The sequence below is a fragment of the Peromyscus maniculatus genome, chromosome 8 (genome assembly GCF_049852395.1).
Source record: "Peromyscus maniculatus bairdii isolate BWxNUB_F1_BW_parent chromosome 8, HU_Pman_BW_mat_3.1, whole genome shotgun sequence".
NCBI lineage: Eukaryota > Metazoa > Chordata > Mammalia > Rodentia > Cricetidae > Peromyscus > Peromyscus maniculatus.
In genome coordinates, this window is record NC_134859.1 from 109336676 (window position 1) to 109362427 (window position 25752).

The 25752-nt window shown below is 46.9% G+C and overlaps 2 protein-coding genes across 13 annotated transcripts; one reads left to right on the plus strand and one right to left on the minus strand.

Moving 5' to 3' along the window:
- Nucleotides 1–17862, plus strand: Hexd (hexosaminidase D). Of its 9 annotated transcripts, none has more exons than XM_042283227.2 (13): nt 1–193; nt 1204–1336; nt 7111–7220; nt 9454–9541; nt 10497–10661; nt 12273–12456; nt 13293–13364; nt 13744–13939; nt 15126–15208; nt 16332–16410; nt 16488–16589; nt 16734–16823; nt 17442–17862. In XM_042283227.2, the coding sequence occupies exons 2-13, from the start codon at nt 1253–1255 to the stop codon at nt 17647–17649; spliced, it is 1461 nt and encodes a 486-aa protein (XP_042139161.1). In that variant the 5' UTR covers nt 1–193; nt 1204–1252; the 3' UTR covers nt 17650–17862. The 9 variants fall into 9 exon arrangements, with proteins under 9 accessions (XP_042139161.1, XP_076400075.1, XP_006987695.1 ...); XM_006987633.4 differs by having other exon boundaries at nt 54–193; nt 1200–1336; XM_016006155.3 differs by having other exon boundaries at nt 54–193; nt 1200–1336; nt 16515–16589.
- Nucleotides 17808–25015, minus strand: Cybc1 (cytochrome b-245 chaperone 1). Of its 4 annotated transcripts, none has more exons than XM_042283232.2 (8): nt 24908–25015; nt 24710–24797; nt 24105–24225; nt 22668–22709; nt 22158–22231; nt 21151–21247; nt 19872–20016; nt 17808–19541 (listed from the first exon to the last, which is right to left on the minus strand). In XM_042283232.2, the coding sequence occupies exons 3-8, from the start codon at nt 24187–24189 to the stop codon at nt 19421–19423; spliced, it is 564 nt and encodes a 187-aa protein (XP_042139166.1). In that variant the 5' UTR covers nt 24190–24225; nt 24710–24797; nt 24908–25015; the 3' UTR covers nt 17808–19420. The 4 variants fall into 4 exon arrangements, with proteins under 4 accessions (XP_042139166.1, XP_076400079.1, XP_076400077.1 ...); XM_076543964.1 differs by having other exon boundaries at nt 24105–24258; XM_076543962.1 differs by having other exon boundaries at nt 24710–24978.
- Nucleotides 25016–25752: the final 737 nt, after the last annotated feature.

Sequence of the window (25752 nt, forward strand, 5' to 3'; positions counted from 1 at the left end):
AGCGAACGCGAGGCGGGCTCGGTGTGAGGGACGCAGGAGCGACACGCTCGGCCCTCAGCTGACTCGCGGCCAGACGTGAGCAATCGGAGGCCGAGCAGGGGGAGGCGGGGTCTTCTCGGCCCTTGGCGCCGCTCCCCTGGGGCACCTTCGGAGTTCAGCGTTCTCCAGTAGCAGTGCTGAGGCGACAGCGTGGGTGAGTCAAGCCCACAGCCATACGGTGGGCTGGACCAGGATGACCTATCTCCCACGGCCGCCGCCCTCTTCCCCTGAAAGCTGCACTGAGAATCCTGTCAGGGGCTTTGAGCTGCCGGACCAGCCTCTTGGACAAGTATTGCGTGCCTGCGAGTGGGCGGGTCGGGGTTGGAGTTGAGGGAGGAGTATAGTCCCTAAGGCTAGGACTTTGAGTCCTTTCACAGGACAAGCAGGTGAAATCATGGAACTGGATGCACGACTCAGTAGCTCCTTTCCTAAATAATCCTTTGTGGTTTTATAAAAGGTAGAGCACTGTTTCTTTAATTTCCTGGCAGCTTCAGTGTCATCCAGAAATTAATTTTAATGCAAATTACATTTAGCTCCGATATATGTAGAGCTTACTCCCTTTTCAGGTTATTATTATTTGCAGTGCTGAGTGTGGATCCCAGGGCTTCTGGTATAACGAGCACGTGCTGTATCATGGATCTAGCATCACTCCCACCCCACCCCCATTATCATTGCCTTAATTGTTTTTTCAGTACTAGGAATTGAACCTAAGGTCTTAGCATGCTAGGCAAGTGCTGTACCACCAGACTATATCCCCAGGCTTGTTTTACTTATTAATATGGAGACAGGGACTCATTAAGTTGCCGAGGCTAGCCTTGAACTTTCTTTATAGCCCAGGCAAGCCTTAAACTTTCACTCCTCCTTCCTCAGGTGGGGGTAGGGTGGGAAAGGTGTTACAGGTGTGTGCCACTGCCGTGCTTGCAGAGTTTTTTGTTGCCATAAATCACAATAATCTCCCAAGGAAACAAATGGTTTTCTATTTTGGGGGCAATTCACAAATACTATATTTGAACGTGGAAATAAACTTTTTGGTTTATTTTCATATTTAGTAAAATGAGTTTCCTCTTGTTTAGTTGAGCAAAATTGGCTGGTATCAGAACTGAAAAAGAAAGGGGAGGGCTCCCTCTGCTCCCGTTTGTAACTTGAATTCTCTCCACCAGGAAGAAGTCCGAGACAAAGATCTTATTATAGTAGTTCACAAAAAAATACCAACATGTCATGTTCCGTGCCATTTAAGATGAGATTAGTTCATTTGGACCTCAAGGGAGCACCACCAAAGGTTTCATATCTCTCTGAGGTAAGGTCTCCCTTCACCTCTCGATAATCACCTTTTACTCTGTGGAAGTGGGCACTGGTGATACAACCTTGAGGACCATGGATCAGGCAGGGTCATGACAGAGCATAAATGTTTCTTTTTCTCCCAGTTCCTCTCAAAACCAGACAGAACAACCAGGATGGCACACAAAAAAGAAGAAACCATGACATCTTTGTTGTGGCTCAATCGTATCCACCAAAAGGATAAGTTCAAGTCTTAACACTTAGTACCTGTACATATGACCTTACCTGAAAATAGTCTGTGGAGAACTGACCAGTTAAGATGAGGTTATACTGGGTTTCTGTGAGTCCGAATAAGAAAGGTAGATTAAGGGGCTGGAGAGATGGCTCAGTGGTTAAGAACACTGGCTGCTCTTCCAAAGTACTCAGGTTCAATTCCTAGCACCTACTGTCTGTAACTCAAGTTCTAGTGGATCTGACTCCCTCATACAGACGTACACACAGGCCAAATACCAACACACATAAACATTCAATGAATAAATAAGAATTACTTTTTTAAAAAGGTGGATTATGCGTGGGGTATATGTTTTGGGGGAGCACACTGTACACTCGCCCATGTGTGTGCATGGGGAGATCAGAGGTCAACAACAGATGTTTTCCTCTATCACCACATTTTTTTCTTGAGACAGGATCTCTCACTGAACCTGGAACTCACCAGCGCTGGGGTTACAAGCACACCCCCATACCTGGCTTTCACATGAGTGTTGGGGATCTAAACCCAGGTGGAAGAGAAGACACATGAGAAGGACACCCTGTGACAACAGAAGCAAAGGCTGGAATGTGAACAGGAAGGATAGTTAGAACCACCAGAAGCTGGAAGAGGCAGGAAGGACTCTCAGAGGAAGCCTTCAGAGAAAGCATGCCCTGCCAAGTCCTGGATTTGGGACTCCTGGCTTCCAGAACTATCAGAGAAAATACCTGTTATTTGAAGCTATTTCATTTGTAGTCATTTCTTAAAACAATCCTAGAATTCCGATACATTATTCAATATGAACACAGTAGCACTCATCTGTAACCCCAGTACTTGGGAAGTAGAGGCAGGAGGTTCAGGAGATCAAGGCCAGCATTGATTCCATAGCAAATTCAAGACCATTCTGAACTACATGAGACATTGTCTCAAAAAAGCGGTAGTGCCAGGCAATGGTGGCACAGGCCTTTAATTCCAACACTGGGGAGGCAGAGACAGGCAGATCTTCATGAGTTCCAGGCCAGACTGGTCTACAGAGTGAGTTCCAGGACACCCAGGGCTGTTATACAGAGAAACCCTGTCTCAAAAAAACAAAAAACAAGCAAACAAAAGAGGTGGTAATGGGGAGCTGGTAAGATAGCTCAGTAGTAGCAGGTGGTGGTGGTGGCACACGCTTTTAATCCCAGAACTCAGGAGGCAGAGACCGGCAGATCTCTGAGTGGGAGGCCAGCCTGGTCTACAGAGTGAGTTTCAGGACAGCCAGGGCTGCACAGAGAAACCCTGTCTCGAAAAACAAAATGCAGAACAAATACCAGGCAGTGATGGCGCACTCTCTGAGTTTGAGGCTAGCCTGGTCTACAGAACAAGTTTCAGATGGCCAGCAGAACACGAGGTGAGTGAGGTGTTACATGACTATAGTCAGTATTTGGGATGTGGAAGCAGGAGAGTCAGGAGTTCAAAGTCATCTTCAGCTATATACCAAGTTCAGGGTTAGCCTATCTCAAAAAAAAAAAAAAAAAAAAAATGCAGAGCATTGATGAACTTAAGGATTTAGAAGTACTGTCTAGTCATTGACTATATCCAAGTGAGCAAAGTACCTGAGATGTACAGCCTAGTTACAGAGCCCATATGGGGTTAACCCATATGATCCTCACTGAAAAGGACCACATTGTTCCTAAGCCAGAGGAGGTGGCTGTGAAGAACGAAAAGAAGTCCCAAAGAAACTGAAGAGGCAAAAGCATACATTATAGGAATAAATTCTGCATAAGATAAAAACAAATAATAAAAAAAATAAAAAATACCTAAAAAAGCTGGTTGGTTACTTAGACCAGATCCTAGCACTTAGAAGGTGGAGACAGGAAGGCCAGTTCAAAGGTCATCTTTAGGTACATAGTAGGTTTTGCTACGTGAGGGCCCCTGTTTTGACACATATACACACCCATCCCACCGCAAAAAGGGAGAAGGAAGAAACAAGGAAAGCTCTCACTCAGTAATCCTAATGACATGCTAGCTGCAGTAACTCAGGGCAGTACAGCCTTGGGAAAATGTCCATGGAGGGTTCTGGCCAGGGCCATCTGGTCTCCTGTCAGATGTGCATCCTCCATTGCCCAAAGAATGAGCATGGCTTTTAAAGACACGATCAGTGACAGGGCTCAGGGATAAAGTCCCTTGCTACTAAACCTGAGAACCTGAATTTGATCCCTAGGCCCCACAGGTGGAAGGAGAGAACTGATTCCTGCAAGTTATGCTCTGACTGCACACCTGGTCTGTTGTCGTGTGTGCCCACACATATATATACACATATAAACAAGTGTAATATTTTAAGCCATGCAGCAGTGGCACACACCTTTAATCCCAGACTCAGGAGGCAGAGCAGGCGGATCTCTGTGAGTTCGAGGCCAGCCTGGCCAGAGAAAGATCCAGGACAGGCACCAAAACTACATAGAGAAACCCTGTCTTGGGAGGAAAAAAACAAAAAACACAAGTATAATAATATATTTTTTTTATTATTTATTTTTTTAACTTTTATTTATTTTGTATTCATTGGTGTTTTGCCTGCATGTATGTCTCTGTGAGGGTATCAGAAGCCCTGGAACTGGAGTTACAGACAGGATTGAGCTGCCATGTGGTTCTAGGAATTGAACCTGGGTCCTCTGGAAGAGCAGCCAGTGCTCTTAACTGCCGAACCCTCTCTTCAGCCCCACAAGTGTAATATTTTTAACTTGACTCTAACACTTTTGTAGCTAACTGCTAACTGCAGGAAAATGGAAAATAGATATGCTAAGGGACATTTGAGAACGCAATCAGAACCATAATTTTGAGACCCACACGGAACAAATGTTGATTTTTAGCAAATAAATTTTAGCAAGTGATTTTAGCAAATAAATTTGAAGTTAAAAAACAGTGTTTGTTATCGGTGAGAGGCTGATACATGAGGAGGCAAGTGTGGGCTACATAGTTAGCTCTAGGCCAACCTAGAATGCAGTGTGTTACCCTGTTTCAAAAAACATTGTATAGCCAGGGAGCAAAGACAGTCAGATCTCTGCAAGTACCAGGCCAGCCAGAGCTACATAGGGAGACCCTGTCTCAAAATTAGCACAGATACTGCTTTAAAAATTTGCTTAAGGGCCAGGTAGTGGTGCATGCCTTTAATCCCAGCACTCGAGAGGCAGAGACACACAGATCTTTGTGAGTTCCAGGACAGCCAAGACTGTTTCACAGAGAAACCCTATCTCAAAAAACCAAAAATCTCAAGGGGCTAGTGAAATGATGGGTCATTGGATAAAGGTACTTCCTACCAGCCTGATGACATGAGTTTGATCCCTGGATCCTTTATAAAGGAAGAAGAGAACCACTTGCCAAATCTCTGATCTTCACATAGGCACTGTGGCTCCCCCACCCCATAAATAAATGTTAAAAAAAATTCTTTTAATCTGCCTGAGGGGCTGGGGTTATGGCTTATACCTATAATCTCAGCCCTTATGAGGTAGATCTCTGGCCTTCTCACACATAAATGTATATTAACACATACAAATAAACAGAAACAAACAGAAAATCTACGTAAAAATGTATAAATCTGGAGGCTGGAGAGATGGCTCAGTGGTTAAGAGCTCTGGCCGCTCTTCAGAGGACCCAGGTTCAGTTCCCATAACCTACATGGCAATTCACAACTATCTATAATTCCAGTTCCAGAAGATCTGACACCCTCACACAGACATGCATGTAAGCAAAACACCAATGCACATTAAATAAATAAACAAAATTTTTAAAAATGTATACATCACCGGGCGGTGGTGGCGCACGCCTTTAATCCCAGCACTCGGGAGGCAGAGCCAGGCGGATCTCTGTGAGTTCGAGGCCAGCCTGGGCTACCAAGTGAGCTCCAGGAAAGGCGCAAAGCTACACAGAGAAACGCTGTCTCGAAAAAACAAAAAAAAAAAAAAAAAAAAATGTATACATCTGACCCAAGCCACAGCTTTTTGAAACAGGAAAATTTGGGAATGAGGAGTATTAAGGGATTATTAATAACTGATTTGGTGGGATAAGGGTTATGGTTATTGTCTTTTAAGTCCTTAACAAATAGTTTGAAATATAAATTGAAGTATTTACAAGTGAAAGAATGTCTGGGATTTGCTTTAAAGTATTCCAGACAGCCGGGCAGTGGTGGTGCATGCCTTTAATCCCAGCACTCAGGAGTCAGAGGCAGGCAGATCTCTGAGTGTGAGGTCAGTCTAGTCTACAAAGTAAGTTCCAGGACAGCCAGAACTGTTACACAGAGAAACCCTGTCTTGTCTTGAAACAACAACAACAACAACAAAAAAGTATTCCAAACAAAGAGAAAAGTAAACATTAGCTTATGATATATGTTTATACAGCTTAACAATGAAAACCTCTGCTACTATCTAATACATGAAAGCCCAGAGGCTCATGTGTCTGTGAGGGCCTGGCCTCCCTAGTCTCAACCTCTCAAACATCTGTATAACAAGTGGTCTTTCCTAGCCCATAAAACAGAGGTGCCCAGGTGGTCTACACAGATATCAAGAGGCCATGGGAAGCTAAAGAGGGGGAAATTAGATACCATCACCTTCCTTGACTTTATTTCAGTGTGGATAATGGGATTAGCTTACCTCTCTCGATGGTCAGACTGCCTCTGTAATTCACACTCACTTAATATCCATTTTGTGAATCATCTACTGCTGATTTTCAATCCTGATCTGATTTCTTTGATTGAGCATGTAGTTTAAGAAAGAAAACATGTTACATGTCACAGAAACATTTGAATCCTTATTTGGAGATTGATGGCTGTTTTAAATATAGATAGAGGCTTCCTCATTAGTGCTGACTGTGTGTGTGTGTTGTTTTATTTTTAAATCCCTGTCCTTGATCTCAGACCAGGGGTGAAATATATATATATGTGTGTGTGTGTGTGTGTGTGTGTGTGTGTGTGTGTGTGTGTGTGTGTGTGTATATAATTGATATATATATATACATCAGTTATTCTGTATAGTAGGCATGAACAGGTTCTAAAACTCCTGAAGATAAGGAAATTCCTACCCTTAACATAAAGATAGGGAAGGAAGTGGTGAGAGAATGAGAGGACAAGCTTTGAGACTTTGAACCCTACCTCTGCATACACACACCCCCACCTGCTTTTCCTTCCCAGAAGCTGAACTCATCTCCAGAGCTGTTCCTGGTGCTCCCTGCTGCTATGACACACAGGTTCTTGTGCATTAGACCATTCTGGCCTGGCTCCAGGATGACTCTCCCAGATGGCATAAGTCCTCCCTCAGCTGACCCACCAAAATTCATTGTTCTTTGGTAACTGCTGTTTCATGGCACATTACATTCCTGTGCTAAATAGGTATGTTATTAACTAAGAATTTGTTCAGCAAATATCAAATACACATTCCAGATTGAAAGTTTGTAAGAGAAATATGAGTATTAGTTCCGATCCCTCTCCAAAACCTAGTAAGGAAAAAGGTACATATTTTATCTAAGTCCTTCATTGTTCAGATTGCCACTTTTTTCAACACCCTGTTTCCCTCCAGGTTTTTCCCCTGTTCCATGCACTCGGTGCAAATGGCCTCCTCATTGAGTATGAAGACATGTTTCCCTATGAAGGCCGGCTGAGGCTGCTGAGGGCCAAGCATGCATACAGGTATCAAAGCTAGCAGAGGATGCCAAGTAGAGGGTGAGGGCCTCTAAGAAGGAAGGCATATGCAGAACTATGGGTGGGATAATTGAAATCTAACATCTTACATTCCTTTTCTGACTTTCTAAGTGTATGTGGATATTTATATAAATTGGTTACAAAATTAAAACAATGTACCCTGGTGTGGTGGCTCACACCTGTAATCCCACAGTTTGGGAGGCTGAGACAGGATGATCTTGAAAGTTAAAGGTTACTTTGGGCTGAAGAGTGAAATCCCATCTCAAAAACAAAACTGGCAGGGCGGTGGTGGCGTAGCCTTTCATCCCAGCTCTTGGAAGGCAGAGGCAGGTGAATCTCTGAGTTGGAGGCCAGCCTGGACTACAGAATGAATTCCAGGACAGCCAGGGCTACATAGAAAAACTCTGTATAAAAAAAAAAAAAAAACCCAAACACTTTATAAACATAAAACATTGGGGCTGGAGAGATAGCTCATGTGTTAAGAGCACTGAATGCTCTTCCAGAGGACCAAGGTTCAGTACCCAGCCTCCAAATGGTAGTTTACAGTCACCTATAACTCTAGTTCCAGGGGGTCCAATACCCTCTTCTGACCTTCTCACACTTTAAAAAAGTGGTAGTGGTATACAAGCTGTGTGTGATGACACATACGTTTAATCCCAGTACTTGGAGGCAGAGGCAGGCGGAGCCCTTTGAGTTCATGACCAGCCCAGTCTACAATCAAGTTCCAGGAGAGCCAGGGCTGTTACACAGAGAAACAAACAAACAAACAAACAAAAAAAGGTAGTATACAAACAAATGCAGGCAAAACACTCGGACAAAAAATTTTTTTTTTATTTAAGTAAAACACATAGAGGCTGGAGAGATGTGTTTGTGTTTAGAAGCACTTACTGTTTTTACAGAAGATCTGGGTTTGGTTCCCAGTACTCATGTAGTGGCTTGCAACCACTTGTAAATCCAGGGGATCCAATGCTCTCTTCTAACCTTAGGTTCCTGCAAGCACATGGTGTACATACACACACTTAGCATCACACACATGCAGAATTTTTTTAAGTAAAACGTGTACATTAAAGGTAATTAGGAAACATTTAAAAGAGAAAATAAACACCTACTCTGACCCTACAGGGAAGAATAAGAAGTCATGGGGCAGCTGGGACTGGGCTTCATTTAAGGCCACAGTTGGATATTTTTTTCTCGTGCATGTGTGTGTGTGTGTATTCACTATTCACCGTGGGGGGGGGTGCATATGTGCAAGTACATGTGGAGGCCTGAAGTTGGCATCCAAAGTCTTTATCACTCTCCACTTCCTTTATTGAAGCAGCATCTTTGGTTGAGTCCAGAATACACTATTTTGGCTAGTCTGGGAAGCCAACTTGCTCTGGGACCCCCATCTGTGCCTTCTGAATTACAGATGGGCCACTATGCTTACCCAGTATTTACCTGGGGTCTGGGAATCTGAACTCTAATTCTCTTGCTTATGCGACAGGCATTTCCACCACTGAATGATCTCCCCAGCTTCTCACAATTCAATTTTAAACTTGGAATGCATAAGCAAGTGGGAAAATACTAAGCCTCTCATAGAAATCAAGATTGAAACAACTTTGCAGTGTCATTTTAGCTACTGAATTGGTGAAGCTGGGGTTGTAGCCCAGTAGTCAAGTACTTGCCTAGCATACACAGGTGTTGGGTTTGATCCCAAGCAGAAGGTTGGGGGAGTATAGATGTGGTCATTGCTGATTCTTTAGTTAGGTGTGGCGATAACTGCCTATAATACTAGTCTTGGATGGCTCAGGCAGGAGTATGGGCTGCCATCCTGTTTCAAAAAATCCCAAACAGACTAAAGGCAGCATTCTGTGGTGGTGGGAAGAGGAAAAGCAGCCTCTTGCTGGTGGAGGGACCACCATGCTAGAGGGCACTATGGCTCTGAGCATCACATTTCTCCAGGGCATCTGTACCTGCTGTCAGTTTGCCTGCTCTCTGTGCGCTGCTGCTTTCCAAACAGTGAATATCTGTTTGTCTTTCAAAATTAAAAGGGGGAGGGCAGGGGTGAAGGGACCTGTTAAGGGCTATACAAAAGCAGCTGAGCGATAAATTTTGCTCTTGGGCCAATCTGCCAACCCCTGTTATGCAGGATGATTCTATGGCCAGTTCATGTAAGATGCAAAGGGGTAAGAAAGGACTGGGCTGGACTGACACAAGCCCCTGTGTGCTCTTATCACTCCAGCCCCTCTGAAGTTACAGAGATCCTGCACTTGGCCAGACTCAGTGAGCTGGAGGTTGTTCCCTTGGTGCAGACATTCGGACACATGGAGGTGAGTGAGAGGAATGAAAATCACTGGTATGGGTGTGGGGTTCAGAGACTGGACTTGGGCTCCAATGTGAGGCAACAGGGCCTGACAGGGCATAGGCAGCAGCAGTGCAATGCTGCCTGAACCCCATTCTCAGAAGCACTGACCTGTAAGCAGCCAGAGAGCACTACTCTTGGTCAGGGCAGCTGCGCCAGGAAGGAAGGATGCCTTCCATTTTCTGCTTATGTCTTTTTACCCATATTGAAAATTATTTCTCATGTAAGACAACTGAGAAGCAAGCATGATGTTGATTTAATGGCTTGTAGGATGCAGCTGCATTCACTCCCCTAAAATAAAATTTAAAAAAAGGACTGGAGGGGCTGGAACTGTTAAGAGCACTGGCTGCTCTTCCAGAGAACCCAAATTTGATTCCCAGCACCCATGACACAGCTCAAAACCACCTGTAACTCCAGCTCCAAGGAATCTATGACCTCTTTCGGGCCTCATGGGCACTAGACACATGTGGTACACAGATCCTAACCCTAACAAGCAAAAACCATGTAAGTCAAAAGAAGAAGCTAGAGATATAGCACAGTGGAAAATAAATTACTTAGCTCATGCAAGGCCTTGAGTTAAAGTCTCAACACCAGAGAGAGAGGAGGAGGAGGAGGAGGAGGAGGAGGAAAGGAAGGAAGGAGGAGAGGGAAATGGAAGGGAGAAGGGAAGAAGGCTGCTGAGGAACCAGCTAGAGGGTTTAGAGCCCAGCTCAGGTAGAGTCAGAAGCTACTGCCCTGTGGGCTCTGAAGCTTATCTTACCTGCAGACATCCAGAAGAGATAGGAGTAATCTTTGCAGGCCATCCAGCTGGCCCTCAGGGACACTGTCAAGTTAAGCAACATAAGCTTGGAACTCTTGTCAAGGACACACAGGAGACCAGGGTCCTTGAGCACCAGCTTCCTTCTGTTCTTGTCTCTCCATAGTTTGTGCTAAAGCATGAAGCATTTGCACATCTCCGTGAAGTGGCTCTCTTCCCCAACACCCTGAACCCTCATGAGGCTGAGTCTCTGGCACTGGTAAAAGATATGATTGACCAGATTCTGGAACTACATAGGGGTGTCCGGTGGCTCCACATTGGCTGTGATGAGGTGAGTACCTTTGATCTCAAGGTCTGCAGCTTCTTCTTTTCAAAGCCACCCAGTTCCATGTCAAAGCTTCTCTCTCTCTCTCTCTCTCTCTCTCTCTCTCTCTCTCTCTCTCTCTCTCTCTCTCTCTCTCTCTCTTTTTGGTTTTTCGAGACAGGGTTTCTCTGTGTAGCTTTGCGCCTTTCCTGGAACTCGCTTGGTAGTCCAGGCTGGCCTCAAACTCACAGAGATCCGCCTGCCTCTGCCTCCCAAGTGCTGGGATTAAAGGCGTGCGCCACCACCGCCCGACTCTCTCTCTTTTTGTATTCATTTATTTACTTATTTATTTTATGTGTATGGATATTTTGCTTGCATGTATGTCTGTGTACTATGTGTGTGCCTGGTACCCACAGGGGCCAGAAAAGGGTGTCAGGATCACCTGGGACTGGAATTACAGATGGTTGTGAGCCACCTTGTGGGTGCTGGGAATCAAAGCTGGATCCTCTGCAAGAGTTTCCAGTGCAATCTCTTCAGCCCCCTCTGTGTTTTCTTTTGGTTTGGTTTAATTTAATTAAAAATTTTTTTGAGATGCAGTTTCATTACATTATCCAGGCTGATTTGGTCTTTTGATTCTTCTGCCTCAACCTGCCAAACACTAGAATTATAGGCATGTACCACCATGCCAGGTCCTATGGATTCTTTTGAATAGAGAAATAGTCCAAATACTAAAGAATAAAGGCAGGGATTGCCAAGGAGATAGTCTTATTTATGGAACTATTCAAGATGACATCTCTGGAGAGGAGTGTCACCTGGCATAGGGCAGCCCTGCAGAGCCCAGGTAAGGTACCCTGTATATCAGATGTTACTGCCATCCAGAGGGATAGGCATCTTTACCTATTCCTCCTCCTGCAGGGACAGAGCCAGTCCCAGCCGTGAGCAAATTCATGCCCTTTCAGACTGTTCTAGCCAAAGAAATGCATTTGAGGTGTTGAGAGGAAGAAAGTGTTATGTTTGGATCTTGAAGCACTATTTGGGAAAAGTGTTCCCCTGGGGTGTCTGTGGTATGTTCTCCTACCTAGCCTACCCAGTGGCTAGCCTCTACCCCTCTGCTTATCTGGCTAGATTCCAGATGTATGGGGCAGGACTGGAGAGTCTGAGACAAAGGCCACTGCCTGGGTTTGTAGGCATTCAGCCCTGAGATTTCCATTTTTAAAAGGAGCTGAACATGGTGGGTGACACCTGTAATCCTAGCACTTGGAGGTTAGGGCAAAAGAATTGCCACAAATTTGAGACTACCCGGGGCTACACAATGAGTTCTAGGTCAGCTAGGGCTGTGGTATCTCAAAATAAGGAAATCTGAAAGTAAGATATGATGATACACACTTGTAACCCAGCAACCTTTACAGCATAAGGAATTACAAACCAGTCTAGGCTATATGAAATCCTGCCTCCAAAAAGAAGAGGATGGGGGACTGGAGTGATGGCTCGGCGGTTACGAGCACTGGCTGCTCTTCCAGAGGACCTGGGTTCAATTAGTCTCCTCTGTACTTGCACCTACCCCAAGATTCAGGACAGTTGTGAACCTGGATGTAAGGGTGGCAACAGATGCAATCCCATCCTGTTTCTTCCTCCTAGGTCTACTACTTGGGCGAGGGGGAGACCTCAAAACTGTGGCTACAGCAGGAACAAAACAGCCATGCGAAATTGTGTTTGTCCCACATGCAGGCAGTAGCCAGCCATGTGCTGGCACAGCACCCTGGCACAACACCCTTGGTGTGGGATGACATGCTACGAGACATCCCCCAGGAACAGCTAAAAGGTTGGCAGGGTCTGTATGGATGGGGGCTTACATGTGGCTGCCCAGGACCTCAAGTTCCAGAAGCTTAATGTGTGCTCCAGTGAAAATGTTGGGTTTGATCCTTCCTTTCAAGTCACTGTACAGCCTTGCAGTAATGTGGGCCAGAAATTGGTGTGGCTGCTGGCAGGCCCAGAGAGGCCATGGGAGTGTCCAGTGCTTCTGATTGCTTTAGCCCCATGTGCACTCTGTGGCCAGCCTTATAGATGCCAGGGCCTGGTATCACACTGTCCCAAAGCATGGAGATGAAAGCTGAAGAGGACCTTCCCCAGCCTGGGAGTTAGCACTTAAACATATCACCTAGCTCCACTGAACCCTGAGTTTAATGCAGAGATCCAGAGCCAGCCGTACCTATACTCTGTGAGATTAGTGTATGTTTTACATTATGAATTAGAATCAGCTCCTATTAAAGATGTGTTCCAGTTCCCTGAGACTGCAAAGTCAGCAGCTTGGAGAAGAGCTTAGGAGTCCTTCCTCACTAAGGCAGGTAGCTACAAATATCATTTGTAGCTCTGGTGTTCATAGCCAAAAGCCTAGCACAGCTGCAAACTATATTTAAAACCCATTAGACTTTAGAAAATGGTTTATGTTCCCACTTTAATATTAAATGAATGTGCCAGAGGTAAATGTGGTGGCACATGACTATAATCTCAGTACTTAGGAGGATGAGGCAGGAGGATTAGAGTTCAAGGCCAGCCTGGGCAGCAAAGTGAGACCCTTATATAAAACAAATGTGTCTTATGAGCAAGGGTGTGACCTGAGTGGTCAGTCCCACACTCATTGCCTTGCTCTGTTGACAGCATCTGGGGTGCCTCAACTGGTGGAGCCTGTGCTCTGGGACTATGGAGCTGACCTGGATGTCCACAGCAAAAGTCAGTACAGGTTGCTCACGCTACATTCCTCGTGCATGTGCCTGCATGATTGTTTCCCAGTCCTCCATGACCCTGTAACCTGAACTGTTCAGCTTGGGAATACAGGCACCTCATTAGCTTGGCTGACCAGCATGGAACAGAAAGGCCATGCAAAGCCTCCTGTCCTGGCATAGGATCCCCTGCTGGCTCCAGATTATCCCAGGTTCTTTCCAGCTCTTCCTGTAGTATTTATCCCTATGAGTGATAAACCATAGGCCATATGGGAATGGTTGTAGTCTTCCTCTCTGCTAGGATAGTTGTGGCTCTCGGCTGCTCTGGTTAAGCTGTGTATCCAGGGCCTCTCTGTGAGAGCTGCTCATCTGCTTGTTTTCTTGCCTAGTCTTCCTCATGGGAAAGTACCAGGAGTGTGGCTTCCAGAGGCTGTGGGCTGCCAGTGCCTTCAAGGGGGCCACAGGGGCTAATCAGGCCCTGCCCCCTGTTGAGCACCATATTAGAAACCATGAGCAGTGGCTACAGGTGGCAGTCAGTGGTCCAGTGGATACTCTGCAAGGAATCATCCTGACTGGCTGGCAGAGGTAAGCTCTCAGGCTGGGTGTGGGGAGTGGGGAACAGTTCCCATCACCCATGATGGCAACCTGTTTAGTGTTAGCCTTGCCCCTTCCTAAATCATGCATTTCATGCCTTTGTGGCTGCCTCATTAACTCTGCTGAGGAGACACTGGAGTGCTCAGAACCACGAGCATGTAGTCCTCTAGTCTCTGTAATCCGCATAGTTCCTGAGTGATACCGTATGTCTCGTGTAGCAGGGCATGAAGATTAATCCTGGTTCTTTTAGGATATCACCACCCTTTGAAAAATAGAATGAACCCAGTCTTTGGTTCTGGCCAAGTCCTAGCATGAGGTTCCAACCTTTGAGCTGGACCAGTTGAAGCTGGCAACTCTACTAGGAAGAGCTGGAAAGGTGTCCCTCTGGGGCCTTCACAGGTTCCAAAATGTGACTACAGAGCAGGGTTCTTAGCCAAGTGAGGTTGTTTAGTATAGTTATAGGAGTTGCTCATGGCTTCAGTACATGTCCACTGGTTGGCTTCAGAGATGATTCTAGATGGGTCATGAAGATTTATTAAGCATTTGCCATTCCAGTAAAGTACATTGAGGTGTGGGTTAAACCAAGACTCACATAGAGTGAAGCCTTTTCTATGCCTTGCATGGTGACTAGTGATTGGTGACTCACAGAGGTAAAGGAAAAATGATGGTGGTGATGTAATCACTGGCTCCTGGCTCTTCCATCAGCCTTCATCTGCCACACTCAGGAACATCTCTCTATACCCTTACAGCTGAAGAAACTGAGACCAGGCCAGGAGGCACTCTGCCCAGCACTGGAGGGATCAGATGCCCACTCTAACCTGTTGACCTCCTGGGGCCTTAGGGGAAAGCATGAGGTGGATAGATAGTATGCAGGCCACAGAAAAGGCCTCCAAGAAGCAGACCAGTACTAGAAAAGGGATAATAAAGGCTCTATAGACACTCCACCTTGAGTGTACACAGGCTCCTCCCTAGGGGCATCATAACAAATCTAATGCCAAATCCCATGACATGGAACCCACTTTAAAAGCCCTAAGTCAGATACTGGGATACATCAGGCTGTCCACAGTGGTTCTCAGCCTAGGAACCCCTCAAAACTGGAGTATCCCAGATCAGGGCATCATCATCATGCTGAGATGAATGAGGGCTGTGGAGCTGAATACTCTTCTTCTGGACATAGGTACGACCACTTCTCTGTGCTGTGTGAACTGCTCCCTGTGGGAATCCCATCCCTGGCTGCCTGTCTACAGTTACTTGTACATGGTATGTCCCAGCCAACAGTTTAAGCCTCCTACTTACCCCTAGCCAGACAGGAAGAAAGGAGGCCAAGTGCTGGATTCCCTTGATCGTTGCCCTGCTCTGTCTGGATTGTAGTCCTTTACAGGGGAAGAAGACTCATGTTTCTAGTTTGTCCACTTGCTTGTCAGGTTCAGGATTGCCTATACCTAGATCCTCAGCCTGAGCCTCGGGTAGATTGGGAAGTTAGAACGGACATGCCCAACAGATTCAGAGACCCTATATAAGAAATTAATACCTCAGATGCAGGTTCTCTTTGCTGCCTAAGTATCCTGAGAGTTGTGAGGCAGACTGCAGAACTAGATGCTTCCACTGCCGCAGGAGCCCCTTATCCCAGTGCTCCTACACCCAGATGACCTATAGGGACAACTGACTGCAGAAGGCAGGCATGGACAATGCTCAGAGCATGTGTAGGCAGTGGGGCCTTGGTGAAATAAACCATGCCCATTTAAACTATAGGACTATATAGGAATTTACAATGCTCAAAGGATGTCCACATGGAAAGAAGGGCCCCAAAAAAACATTTAACAGCTGTGGAGTAGAGGAAGGATGTAGAGGTGCTCTTATTTTAGTTTGTTTCTGGCAGTTGTTCATTGTAAACTGTCTAGAATGTGCAGAAAGACAGAAATACTAAGCACACCAATACTGAAGAGACATTGGTGTTAGTGGTGTTGGCTTTAGCTCTTCCTGTTTTTGAGAAGTGATTGTACTAGGCCTCCCAACACAGAGCTAGGAACCGTCTGTCAATGGCTTCCTGTGACAGCCTTTTGTGCTGACCTGGAGGTGTGTGCCCTGGTCTCACACACCCCAGCAGTTTGTTCGGGTGCTGTAGAGTACTCCGCCCATGATTGAGCCTGGACACGTACACATGGACTATGTAGTGAGGTCAAGGGCTCATCCATATAGTGATACAACCTACAATACCATTCTTATTTCCACTCCCTGATCTTTAACAAATATCTTTCACATGCTCAATAAAAAGCAGCCAGCTAGCCTGGCTGGGGTTCCCCTTGAGATGCTGTGCCTTTTGCCCATAGCACCCAAAGGTCAGGAGGCCTCTCTGACCACTTCTGCCTGTGGATGGTTTCAGGAGGCTTTGCTGAGGATGTTAAGCTGAGAGTGGAACACTTCCTTGGGGTTTCAAGCCTGGAAATAATGGATACTATGAGGTAATCCCATCCTACCTGACATTCCCCCATCCCTCCCTTCTCTGGGGAGCACTGTTCTCAGTGTGACTCTCTGGCAGTGAGGGAGCTGGTTCCTTCCCTGGCAGTGACATCCATGCCCTCGTCACACAAATTAGTCTTCACCTGCGCAGCTCTGTGGATACACTTCTGGAAAGGAATAGGTAAGCGACCCCATATCTCTCCTGGCATTGTTTACAAAGGTTTTCTAGAAAGACTTCTAAAAATTTCTGTCAGATTCTTAAGTTTCCCCCACAGTTAACGCCTAGCCACTACTGACCCACTAACACTGTCTGGATTTGCTCCAGGTATGTCACTGGCTGGTTCAGCCCCTACCATCGCAGGCGGAAGCTTATTCACCCAGTTATGATCCAGCACATACAGCCAGAGGCACTCAGGTAGCCACCATCATCTCATCCTCCCAAGTGTTCAGCCTCTGAAACACCCTGTCCCTTTATGAGCACACAGTGTAGCAATGATTATGGTTATCAGTGTTAAGGCAAGACAAGTTCTCCAGGTACTGCAGCTGTAGCTCTTGGATCAATTGATAGGCCATGTTCAATAACATTGCCCCTAATATTAGCAAGCAGCTAAGTGCTTCCTGGCCTGAGACAGATCATCAACCACATGTTCAGCCTGACCCAAGGTTCATCTTTGGAATCAGGCTACCTAGAGTCCATGCTGGCCCTATAACTCCGTGGTGCAACCTAGCTGAGTGCCCTTGTTGCTGGAGCCCCAGGCAGCCTGTGTCCTCCCCTGGTTCAGGACTCTAAGCTGGGCTATTAAGAATACACTTGTACTGAGTGCAACATGCTGCCAACAGCATGACACGTTCATGCCATAGTGGTTTTTGATTGTTAAAATGTGACCAGTCATTCATTTATTTCGTCCCAATGGTAAAGTCAGGCATGGAACAGTAATGACTCTAGGGGCTGAGGACATGAGTTTAGCTATGTAAACTTGAGCCTTAACAGGAATTCTCATCAAGTCAAGCTCATGGCTGCTGTTGCCCTCAGCCTTCTGAGCAGGTGGAGCAACCTTGTGCAGCAGTTGGAGGTAGCCCTGCAGCTGGCCTTCTACCCGGACACCATAGAGGAGTGGCTAGAGGAGAATGTGCTCCCGAGTATGCAGCGTCTGCAGGGTCTACTGCAGGACCTGGGGGAAGCAGCTGCCCCTCTGCCACCACCCACCAGCTCAGGCTGGGACACAGGTCAGAACCCCTAAAGGGCTGGGGCTCTGTTTATCAGCCTGGACAACACCAAGATTCCTGCCTCAGTGCCCAGCCAATGTGGGGCCTGGACACATGTGCAGATATGCTCCCAAACTGTATAAACAGTAACCTTGGGCAAAGCTGAAAACAGAAAAAGGCACATGGAGACTCATTTGCAATCTGCATGTAGAGCTTTTTAATTATGAAATAAAAAACAAACAAACAAACAGTAGAAGCAGAAGTCCCACTAACAGAAACTTGGATCAGCGTTTTACCACCACCCTGGCTCATAGAGGGCTTCATTCCTTCACTGAGGAGTGAGTCCCAACACTGGGAAACATAGGAAGGGGATATGACAGCACCCAAGAAACAGAACCTCCTCCTCTGTCTGAAGTACCTTAAGAATCTGCAGGCAACAAGCCAGAAGCCAACAGCTGTTATTTCACACTTTTCATTTGTGGAAAAAAATTCTCTGACTTGACCATTTAAAAAGCTCACTTTGGCATGTTCAAGGGATCGTGTTCCCCAAGTCAGAACTGGTAACAGTCACTTCAAAGAAAACCTGTTAAGGGTTCTGGCCTAACTATTCGTGCTCAGCCCAAGTACAGTGGCCTCAGGGCTGCTTTGACTTCTTTGTCTATATAATTCCTCAATTTCCCAGTTGTCCCTGGCCAGGCATGGTACACAACTTTTGAGGGGGGCTGTGTGTAGACCAGAGGTCCACAGCTTTCAGGCCTAGAAGCCAAGCTGGGAACTTAGTGGACACTGTAATTTTTGAGAGACTTGAGTCCACTCAGAAGACTAGTAGAACAGAAAAGAACCATCAGTGGCTGGTACCAACTTTTGTTAGAAGAGGCAGTGGCACAGACTGGCCTTGAACTTTCTTCCTGCCCCACTTCTTAAGGCTGAGATTTATAGGGGTGTGTATCACATGCCTATCTTCTTCAGGTCTTTTCAAGGCTTGAGAGGCTAAGACTCAATTTCTGTAAAGGAGCTCCCAGGTCTTAAAGGCTACAGGATGCCAGAAGAGGTGGCCTTTCCTCCACTAGCAGCTTCTTCCCAGATTGGGTTGGGAGAGCCTTTCCCTTCCTAACAGCTAGGCTGCAACACTGCTGGGATCTCAGACAAGTGGTCTAGGCAGGAGCAGGGCAGTCGGCAGCACTCTGATTTCTCTGAGAGTTCTGCAGCCAGGCAGCACCCAGGCATCCAGCATTCAGAGCTGCCTTCAGGGAAGCCCCTGACCTCCAAAATGTCCATCTTGAGAAGGGTTGGTCAAGGAGAGGAGACATCAGGATTTATAGCAACAAGTCCAAACCAGTATGCACAGAAGGAGTGGATCCTCCTTATATGCATATGGGTGTCTCACTATGAAGTGGAGTCTTGACTACAACAGCCTGGGGTGGCAAGGCCTCTTGAAGGCAGGCACTAGGCCTATGCTGAAGAAAGACTGGCATCTTATACCTCAGATGCCCTTGGGTGAGCTTATCCAAACCAGGCTGTGCTACCTAAGCCAGAGCTGCAGTCTAACTGGAGAAAGCACTGATTTCTGAGATCCTGCCCTCCTCTGGATAGCACCAACCTCCTGAATCTGGGTTGTGGAAGATGTCCAGCCCATGGTTCTGCAAAGCATAGAAGCATAAACAAGCAAAAGGCAGGTGGTCCACACAAGAACTGCCCAAGGAGCCATAGGCAGATGCCCAGGATCTGCCTGCACCCTCATAATTGGCAAGTCAGTTGGAGACATGTCAGAAATGGGTGACATTTACCAGCAGTCATTCCACAATGTCAGCTCTGGTCACCCAGGCCATCAGCTTCACTGTCACTGCTTTGTGACCGTTCTGAGGGGCTCTCCAGGCGGTGCAGGTCCAAGAAGCTAGTGATGAGTTTGGCAATGGCTTCCACATCACTAGGCCAGCATCAAGAAAGCAGGTCACCATGGCAAAGGGTGCAGTTCCATAACATACCACAAAAGACCCACACTGTCTCATCTCCTACCGTATACCTACAAGAACCCCAGGGGTCCCAAATGGGCCCAGTATCTCTGGCCTCAGTCCTACTCTTAACAGACCTCAACCTTGTTCTGTTGCCTCCCCTACAGATACCCATGGCAAAGCTACTTCTAAGCATATCCATCCTTCCTGCAGCCCCATATTCCCCTCTACAGACATTCAGCTTCTTCCCTGCTGCCCTGAGAAACCCAAAAGGATAGCCCAGTCTTGCTCTATACCACCCTTACCTGCGTCGGCCCATGACTGCACTCTGAGTAAGGGGATGGGAGAAGCCTGTTGCAAACCGGAGCACCACGGTGTAGCCCTTCCCAAAATAACGAACCTTTTCTTCCTCCACATTCACATCCTGGATGTCTTTCAACAGGACCACCACTAGGGACGGAAGGGTTTGCAGATGAACAGTCATCCCTATGCTCTCACCCTATGCGGTAGGACAGCCTGTTTCAGGATGCCCAGCTCTGCTGAACAGTAGAAGTGGCATTAGTGACAAACTTATTTGCTATTCCACATTCTGGACTGTGGCTCCAGAATAACTTCTGGATAAGAATACCCCCAGGAGACTCATCACTCCTGCAGTTTTAGGCAGGAAGAAGCTGGCTGGCCTGAGCAATCCTACAGCAGGGATCACTAAGCCCAAGCTGCCATCTTCAAGCTACCTTTTTTGCCTAATTTTACCTAAGGCAGTGGAGTAGCCCTGCTATTTCCTTGCACAGGAAAACCATTGCTAACTAATGCATGGCTGATACTGCTTTCCCAAGAGCCACTAGGAAACCTATGAGATCATTCCACTGCCAGTGACACAAGGCTAACCCAGTGGCTTGCTGCCTGTGGCGACTGGTTCTCAGGTGTGTCAGGGCTCCCAACAAGCAGCCTGGGGTAGTTCAGCCAGTGCACTAATCCACATCCCCACAAACCTGCTCTGGTCTTCATTGGCTGTGTACTACCACATTTGAATGGCACATTTGGATATATACTGCCAGCACTCCACACAGGTTAAAGGCCTGAAGTCCTTGGGGCCTAACTCCTATGTTAAAGCCGACTGAAGGTCCTGTGGGATGCACACCCAGTTACTTGCACATTTGTAATGCACAATGCCTGGGCTGAACACAGAGAGAAGAGACCTGTGAGAACCTTCTGTTACTTCAGTTAGGCTAGCTTACAGGCCCAAAAGTTCAAGGGTTAGGGACTTCCTCTGACCATCCTCTCACTGCAAGGCTAACACAGCTGATAGGATTCAGATACAGGACTTGGGTCTGTGAAAGGCAAAGTGGTTCCTGAAGAACAGAATGACTCCCTGCTAGTCTACCTGACAGAGTGACTGACTCCTACTACCCTCACCCAGCCTCAGAGAGCTAATGAGGAGCTTCCATCCTTCCTGATAGGCTGAGACCTGGGATGAGATATCTGCCTGGATCCCACCCTGCAAGTCATGATATGTCTGGGGGACCCTCATTCCTTGAGTAGGTGACCCATCCAGACCTCCCCAAGCCTTTATCCACATCTTACCTTGGTCATGGCCTGCTCTGAGAAGAGTCAGCAGCTTCTTGTAGAGGCTGAATGTTTTTAAGATGACCTTCCCAGTGCTCTTGTTGAAAATGGCTTCCTGCAAACCAATGTATGCTAACCACACAACTCCAGGAAGAGGGCCAAGCTACGCTGAGACATCATCCCCCCACTCACACTGGCACAAATACTCAAGATGCCCAGTGGAAACCCAACCCCCAAAGACTCCAGGGCTCTCTTCCAGAACCAACTTCTGTGTCTGACCTCATGTACTCCTGTGGGTAAGGAGCACAGGAGAGAGAGCAGATGGAGTAGGTTCCTTTTTCTCTTGCATGAGAACAAGACCAGGCTGGCTATCTAACTCACTGGTAGAGCACTTACCCAGCAGGTCTGAGGCCTAAAGTTCATCCCTCAGTACTGGGTAAATGAAAGGACAAAAGGACAGGTTGGCAATGAGACCATTAAGCAAAAAGCAGAAGCCTGGGCCAGGCAGCTTCAAGGATTCTAAGAGGGTAAAGCTAAGGGTAGGGGACTTCCCCAAAGGCTGACTTTTCCCAGGCTCAGGTTCTGCTGATTCCTTTCAACTATTTTAGGCCTACAGTAAGGTCCTAGTTGGTCAGAGGAAGCCTCAACCCTTGAACTTCAGGACCTGGGAGCTGGTCCAACTGTGAGTTAGCAGAATGTTCTCACAGGTCCCTGCCCTATGCAGCCAGTCCAGCCAAGGGACAATGCAGACTTGTTGTACAACCCCAGGAAAAAAAGAACTTCTGTGAGTTGAGTGTGGTGCTTTATGCCTATCAGAAGGCTGAAGCAGTAAGTTTACTTTTGAGTTTGAGACAAGCCTGCAAAAAAACAACACACAACACAGAACCTTGGTGAAAAGCTATGAGTAGCTTCTAGAACAGTCCAGGGATGTTACAAGCAAAGTCAAGGGCTGACTCCAGGTAACCGGTGCCTCTGGACTGGGACAGATGCTTCCAAATGGGAAGGGTGCTACTATACCATCTTACCTCCCAGTCCTCCAAGTTCTGTACAGCCACAAACAGGCAGCCTGTGACATAGAAGAGCTTCCAGCCCAGACTATCTGCAAGCAGACATAGTATATCATCAGCCCATTAGCTAAAGAAGCCAAGGTGATATGTCCATATGAGGGTCCCACCAGCCCAGCCTTTCCTTCCTTCAGCTCAGGTCAGAGGCGTAGTCAGCTGTGCTTCTGTACCTGCCTGGGTCACTGGTGACATGTGCATCCCAAACTCTGCCTAAGTCCACCTAGGAGATAGGTAGATCTATATAGCCTTGTCATGGAGGGTGGGACACATGATTCCTTCCTATAGCAAGGCAGCAAGCAAATAAATGCTAAAGAACTTCTTTCCAAGAGTATTTTATAACAGGAAGAAATTTAAGATGCAAGACATTGGCTGCGGTCATCTCTCACAAGGCAAGGCAGAGGCCACCCCAAAGGCCACACGCACCAGGACTGCTCACAGGTGACTGAAATAGAAGGGGATAGCATACTTTACCTCCACTGTAATAGGCAGCAGCCAGGCCAGTGGATAATATTCCTGTAAAGAGAGGGATTATCTTGTTAAGTAGCCAAGGGGAGTCCCACTTCTTCATAGTGCTATAGCTCCAGCAAGCAGGCCTGTCTCATGGCAGGACATGTTCAGGGGCAGCAGGTAGAGGCTACATAGTGCAGGGTTGGTGACACAGCCAAGAAGTTTGTTTAAAAATAGGGGTTAAGGGGACTGGAAAGATAGCTTAATGGTTAAGAATATATACTTTTGCAGAGGACCCCAGTTCAGTTCTCAGCACTGTAGTGGGATATTTTATCACACCATGTGAGGGTGTGTCACTGTGATTGGTTTAATAAAGAGCTGAATATCCAATAGCTATGCAGGAGAGAATAGCTAGGCAGGACTTCTGGGCACCGAAGGGAAATCGGGATGAATCTAGGTGCTCAGATGCCAGCAACAGCCCTAGTCAGATATACAGAATGGAGGAGAGGTAAAGAAAAAAAAAAAAAAAAGCCACGTGGCAGAACATAGATTAATAGAAGTAGGTTAACTTAAGTTATAAAAGCAAGTTGGAGACAAGCCTAAGCTAAAGGCCAAACTTTCTTAATTAATAAGAAGTTTCCAATTCGTTATTTATGAGCTGGTGGCCCAAAGAAAAGTCCATCAAACATTTGGTTCCTGTACTCATGTCAGGCCATTCAAACCTCATGTAACTTCAGCTCCCGGGAGCTAATGCTCTTTTGGACTCCATGGGCACCTATATGCACCTGCATAGACCCATACATAGATACACATACACATATAATTAAAAAATAAAAATAAATAAAAAACAGGATATGCTATCCATGGCATTCACCAGACTTGTCTGCAACTAAATGAAAAATGCAAATGTCCCAGATGTAAGTATTGCCTACATGTGATGAGGAATGAAGACAAGACTACATAGAGAATTATAACACAACACAGAGCATAACATGCAGAACGTCATGAGGACCTTCACAAATCATAATGACAGACTACAGAGACGCTGCTGCTAAGTCACAGCCAGTGCCTCACCTCAGACTCTGTACAGCCTAGCCAACACAAGTGCAGCTGTCCCTGAGATGCAAGAGACTTCTGATAGGCAGTGATGGGAGAGAAGTCCAGGAGGCTAAGTGCACTTATGAAGGGGAAGGAGACAGGGAAGAGGAGAAATGTGAACCTGTGATCACTTGTCACATGGAAAAAACACTAGTGACCTCAAGAAAGCAGATAGGCTGGGAGTGTTAAGAGAGCTTGCCCAGTATGCAAGAGGACCCTGCATATCATCTGAAAGAAAAGGCACACCAAGATTAATAAAACATGCTTTTATCAAGTTCTTGTATTGAGGGACCTCTAATAGAATACAAAGAAACCGTTTGCATCACTTTTAAGATTTAAGATGGCAAAATTGGGAAGCCTTACCGACCAGCAGGGACCAAGACCGGATGCCTGGAGCCCTCTTCAGGTGGAGGTGGGTGCTGGTTCGTGTCTCCACCTGCATGTACATCCCTGGAATCTGGGCTTCACTTCACAGCAGACCAGGCTGAGAAAGACACACAGCTGAAGCCTGCAACCTCTGCACACAGGGAGCGCCTCATCATTCTAGACAGGGGACTCTGAACCCCTTTCTCCATGAGACCGTCTCAACTTACAATTATGTATGGGCACAGGGACTACACAGCCCAGAAAGTGAGGCCTGATCTCACTTCCAAGCCACAGTCATATCTGGGAACGCTTTCCGTGACCGAACCCTCGTCTTGAAGTTGTTCTGTTAGCCCCCAGCAACTCCTCTTCCTACCAAGAAAGGGAACTGAAAGTGCTACTGTGTCTTGAGTTTCTTCTGTCACACTAACTATGGCCCAAATGCATCCGAATTATGGGACACTGCGGCAAGACCCATGGAAACAACATCCAAAGCCCCAGTTTTGAGTGGCTCCTTGGATACCCAGGTGCATTCAAGCTTCGTAACCTACATCCTCAAGAATCCTAGTTAGGTGCACAATTTGCCTCCCTCTGGCCTCAGTTACCAACAAGCTCCACAAGCGGCCCGTTCCGCTCGCTCCTCCGGAGTGCACACGCCCGGTCTGCTCAATCTGCCGTGGGCCCGATCCAGGTCTGCAAGCAATGACCCGCACAGGGCAGGAACGTGAGAACGGGAAGCACAGCGGGCCGGAACCAGAAAAGCCTCGGGACACACACTTGCGCCGGGATAGAGGAAAGCGTACCGAATTAGCCGGAGCGAGCTAGGGAACAGCCGCTCGAACTTCCGGACTTCTGTCCCACAGACTTCCGGACTAAGAACAGGGTAGGGACTTCCCAGGGGTGGAGACTGAGTGATTACGCATTCCCGAATTGTGCCTCACTGGGCGGGGCCTGGTACTGGAGGGCAGGCACAGTCGATGGGGCACCAGAATTGAACCTCTGGCCTGCCAAGAATGGCATCACTCAAGGCTGTATCCTACCGTGCAGCATGTGGACGTGGTTTGGGAGTCTGAGAAGTGGATCGGAATTTATTTTGTTGTGTTCCGAGGCTCCGAATCAACCCAAGCAGACACAGAGGTTACCTCAAGGCAAGGTTTAAACTAGGGAAGCACAAAAGGGGGGGACGGGAGGGGACTGATGGGTCAGGGCCACAGAATAGACTCGGGAGCACGGCTCCAAATGCCAATTAGAACAAGTATTTAAGCACAAAATCACAAGCATGTGTTGCCAAGTTACAGTTATAATTTTCACCAATCAAGATTTAGATTAGGAGCTTCCTTGTCAACCGACATACAGTTCGAGCTTTTCAGTCCAACCAATCAAATTCATTTGTTCTTTCTGTTGTTAGGAACAGCCATAATGTTTCTAGAGAAGTAAAGATGCATAATGGCTATTTCTGTGGTTTAAGGAGGAGGTAGGTCAGCTATTAGAAGGTTCCCAGTCCCCTAGGGTTTGAGAACCTGAACTTTGTTTCACCCAACGGGTGAAATGGGGTCTGAGGTGGAAATGGCAGTAAGTCAGGCCAGGATGCTTCTGCCTGCGCCCTTCAGTTTGTCTGTCTGTTTATCAAGACAGGGCTTCTCTGTGT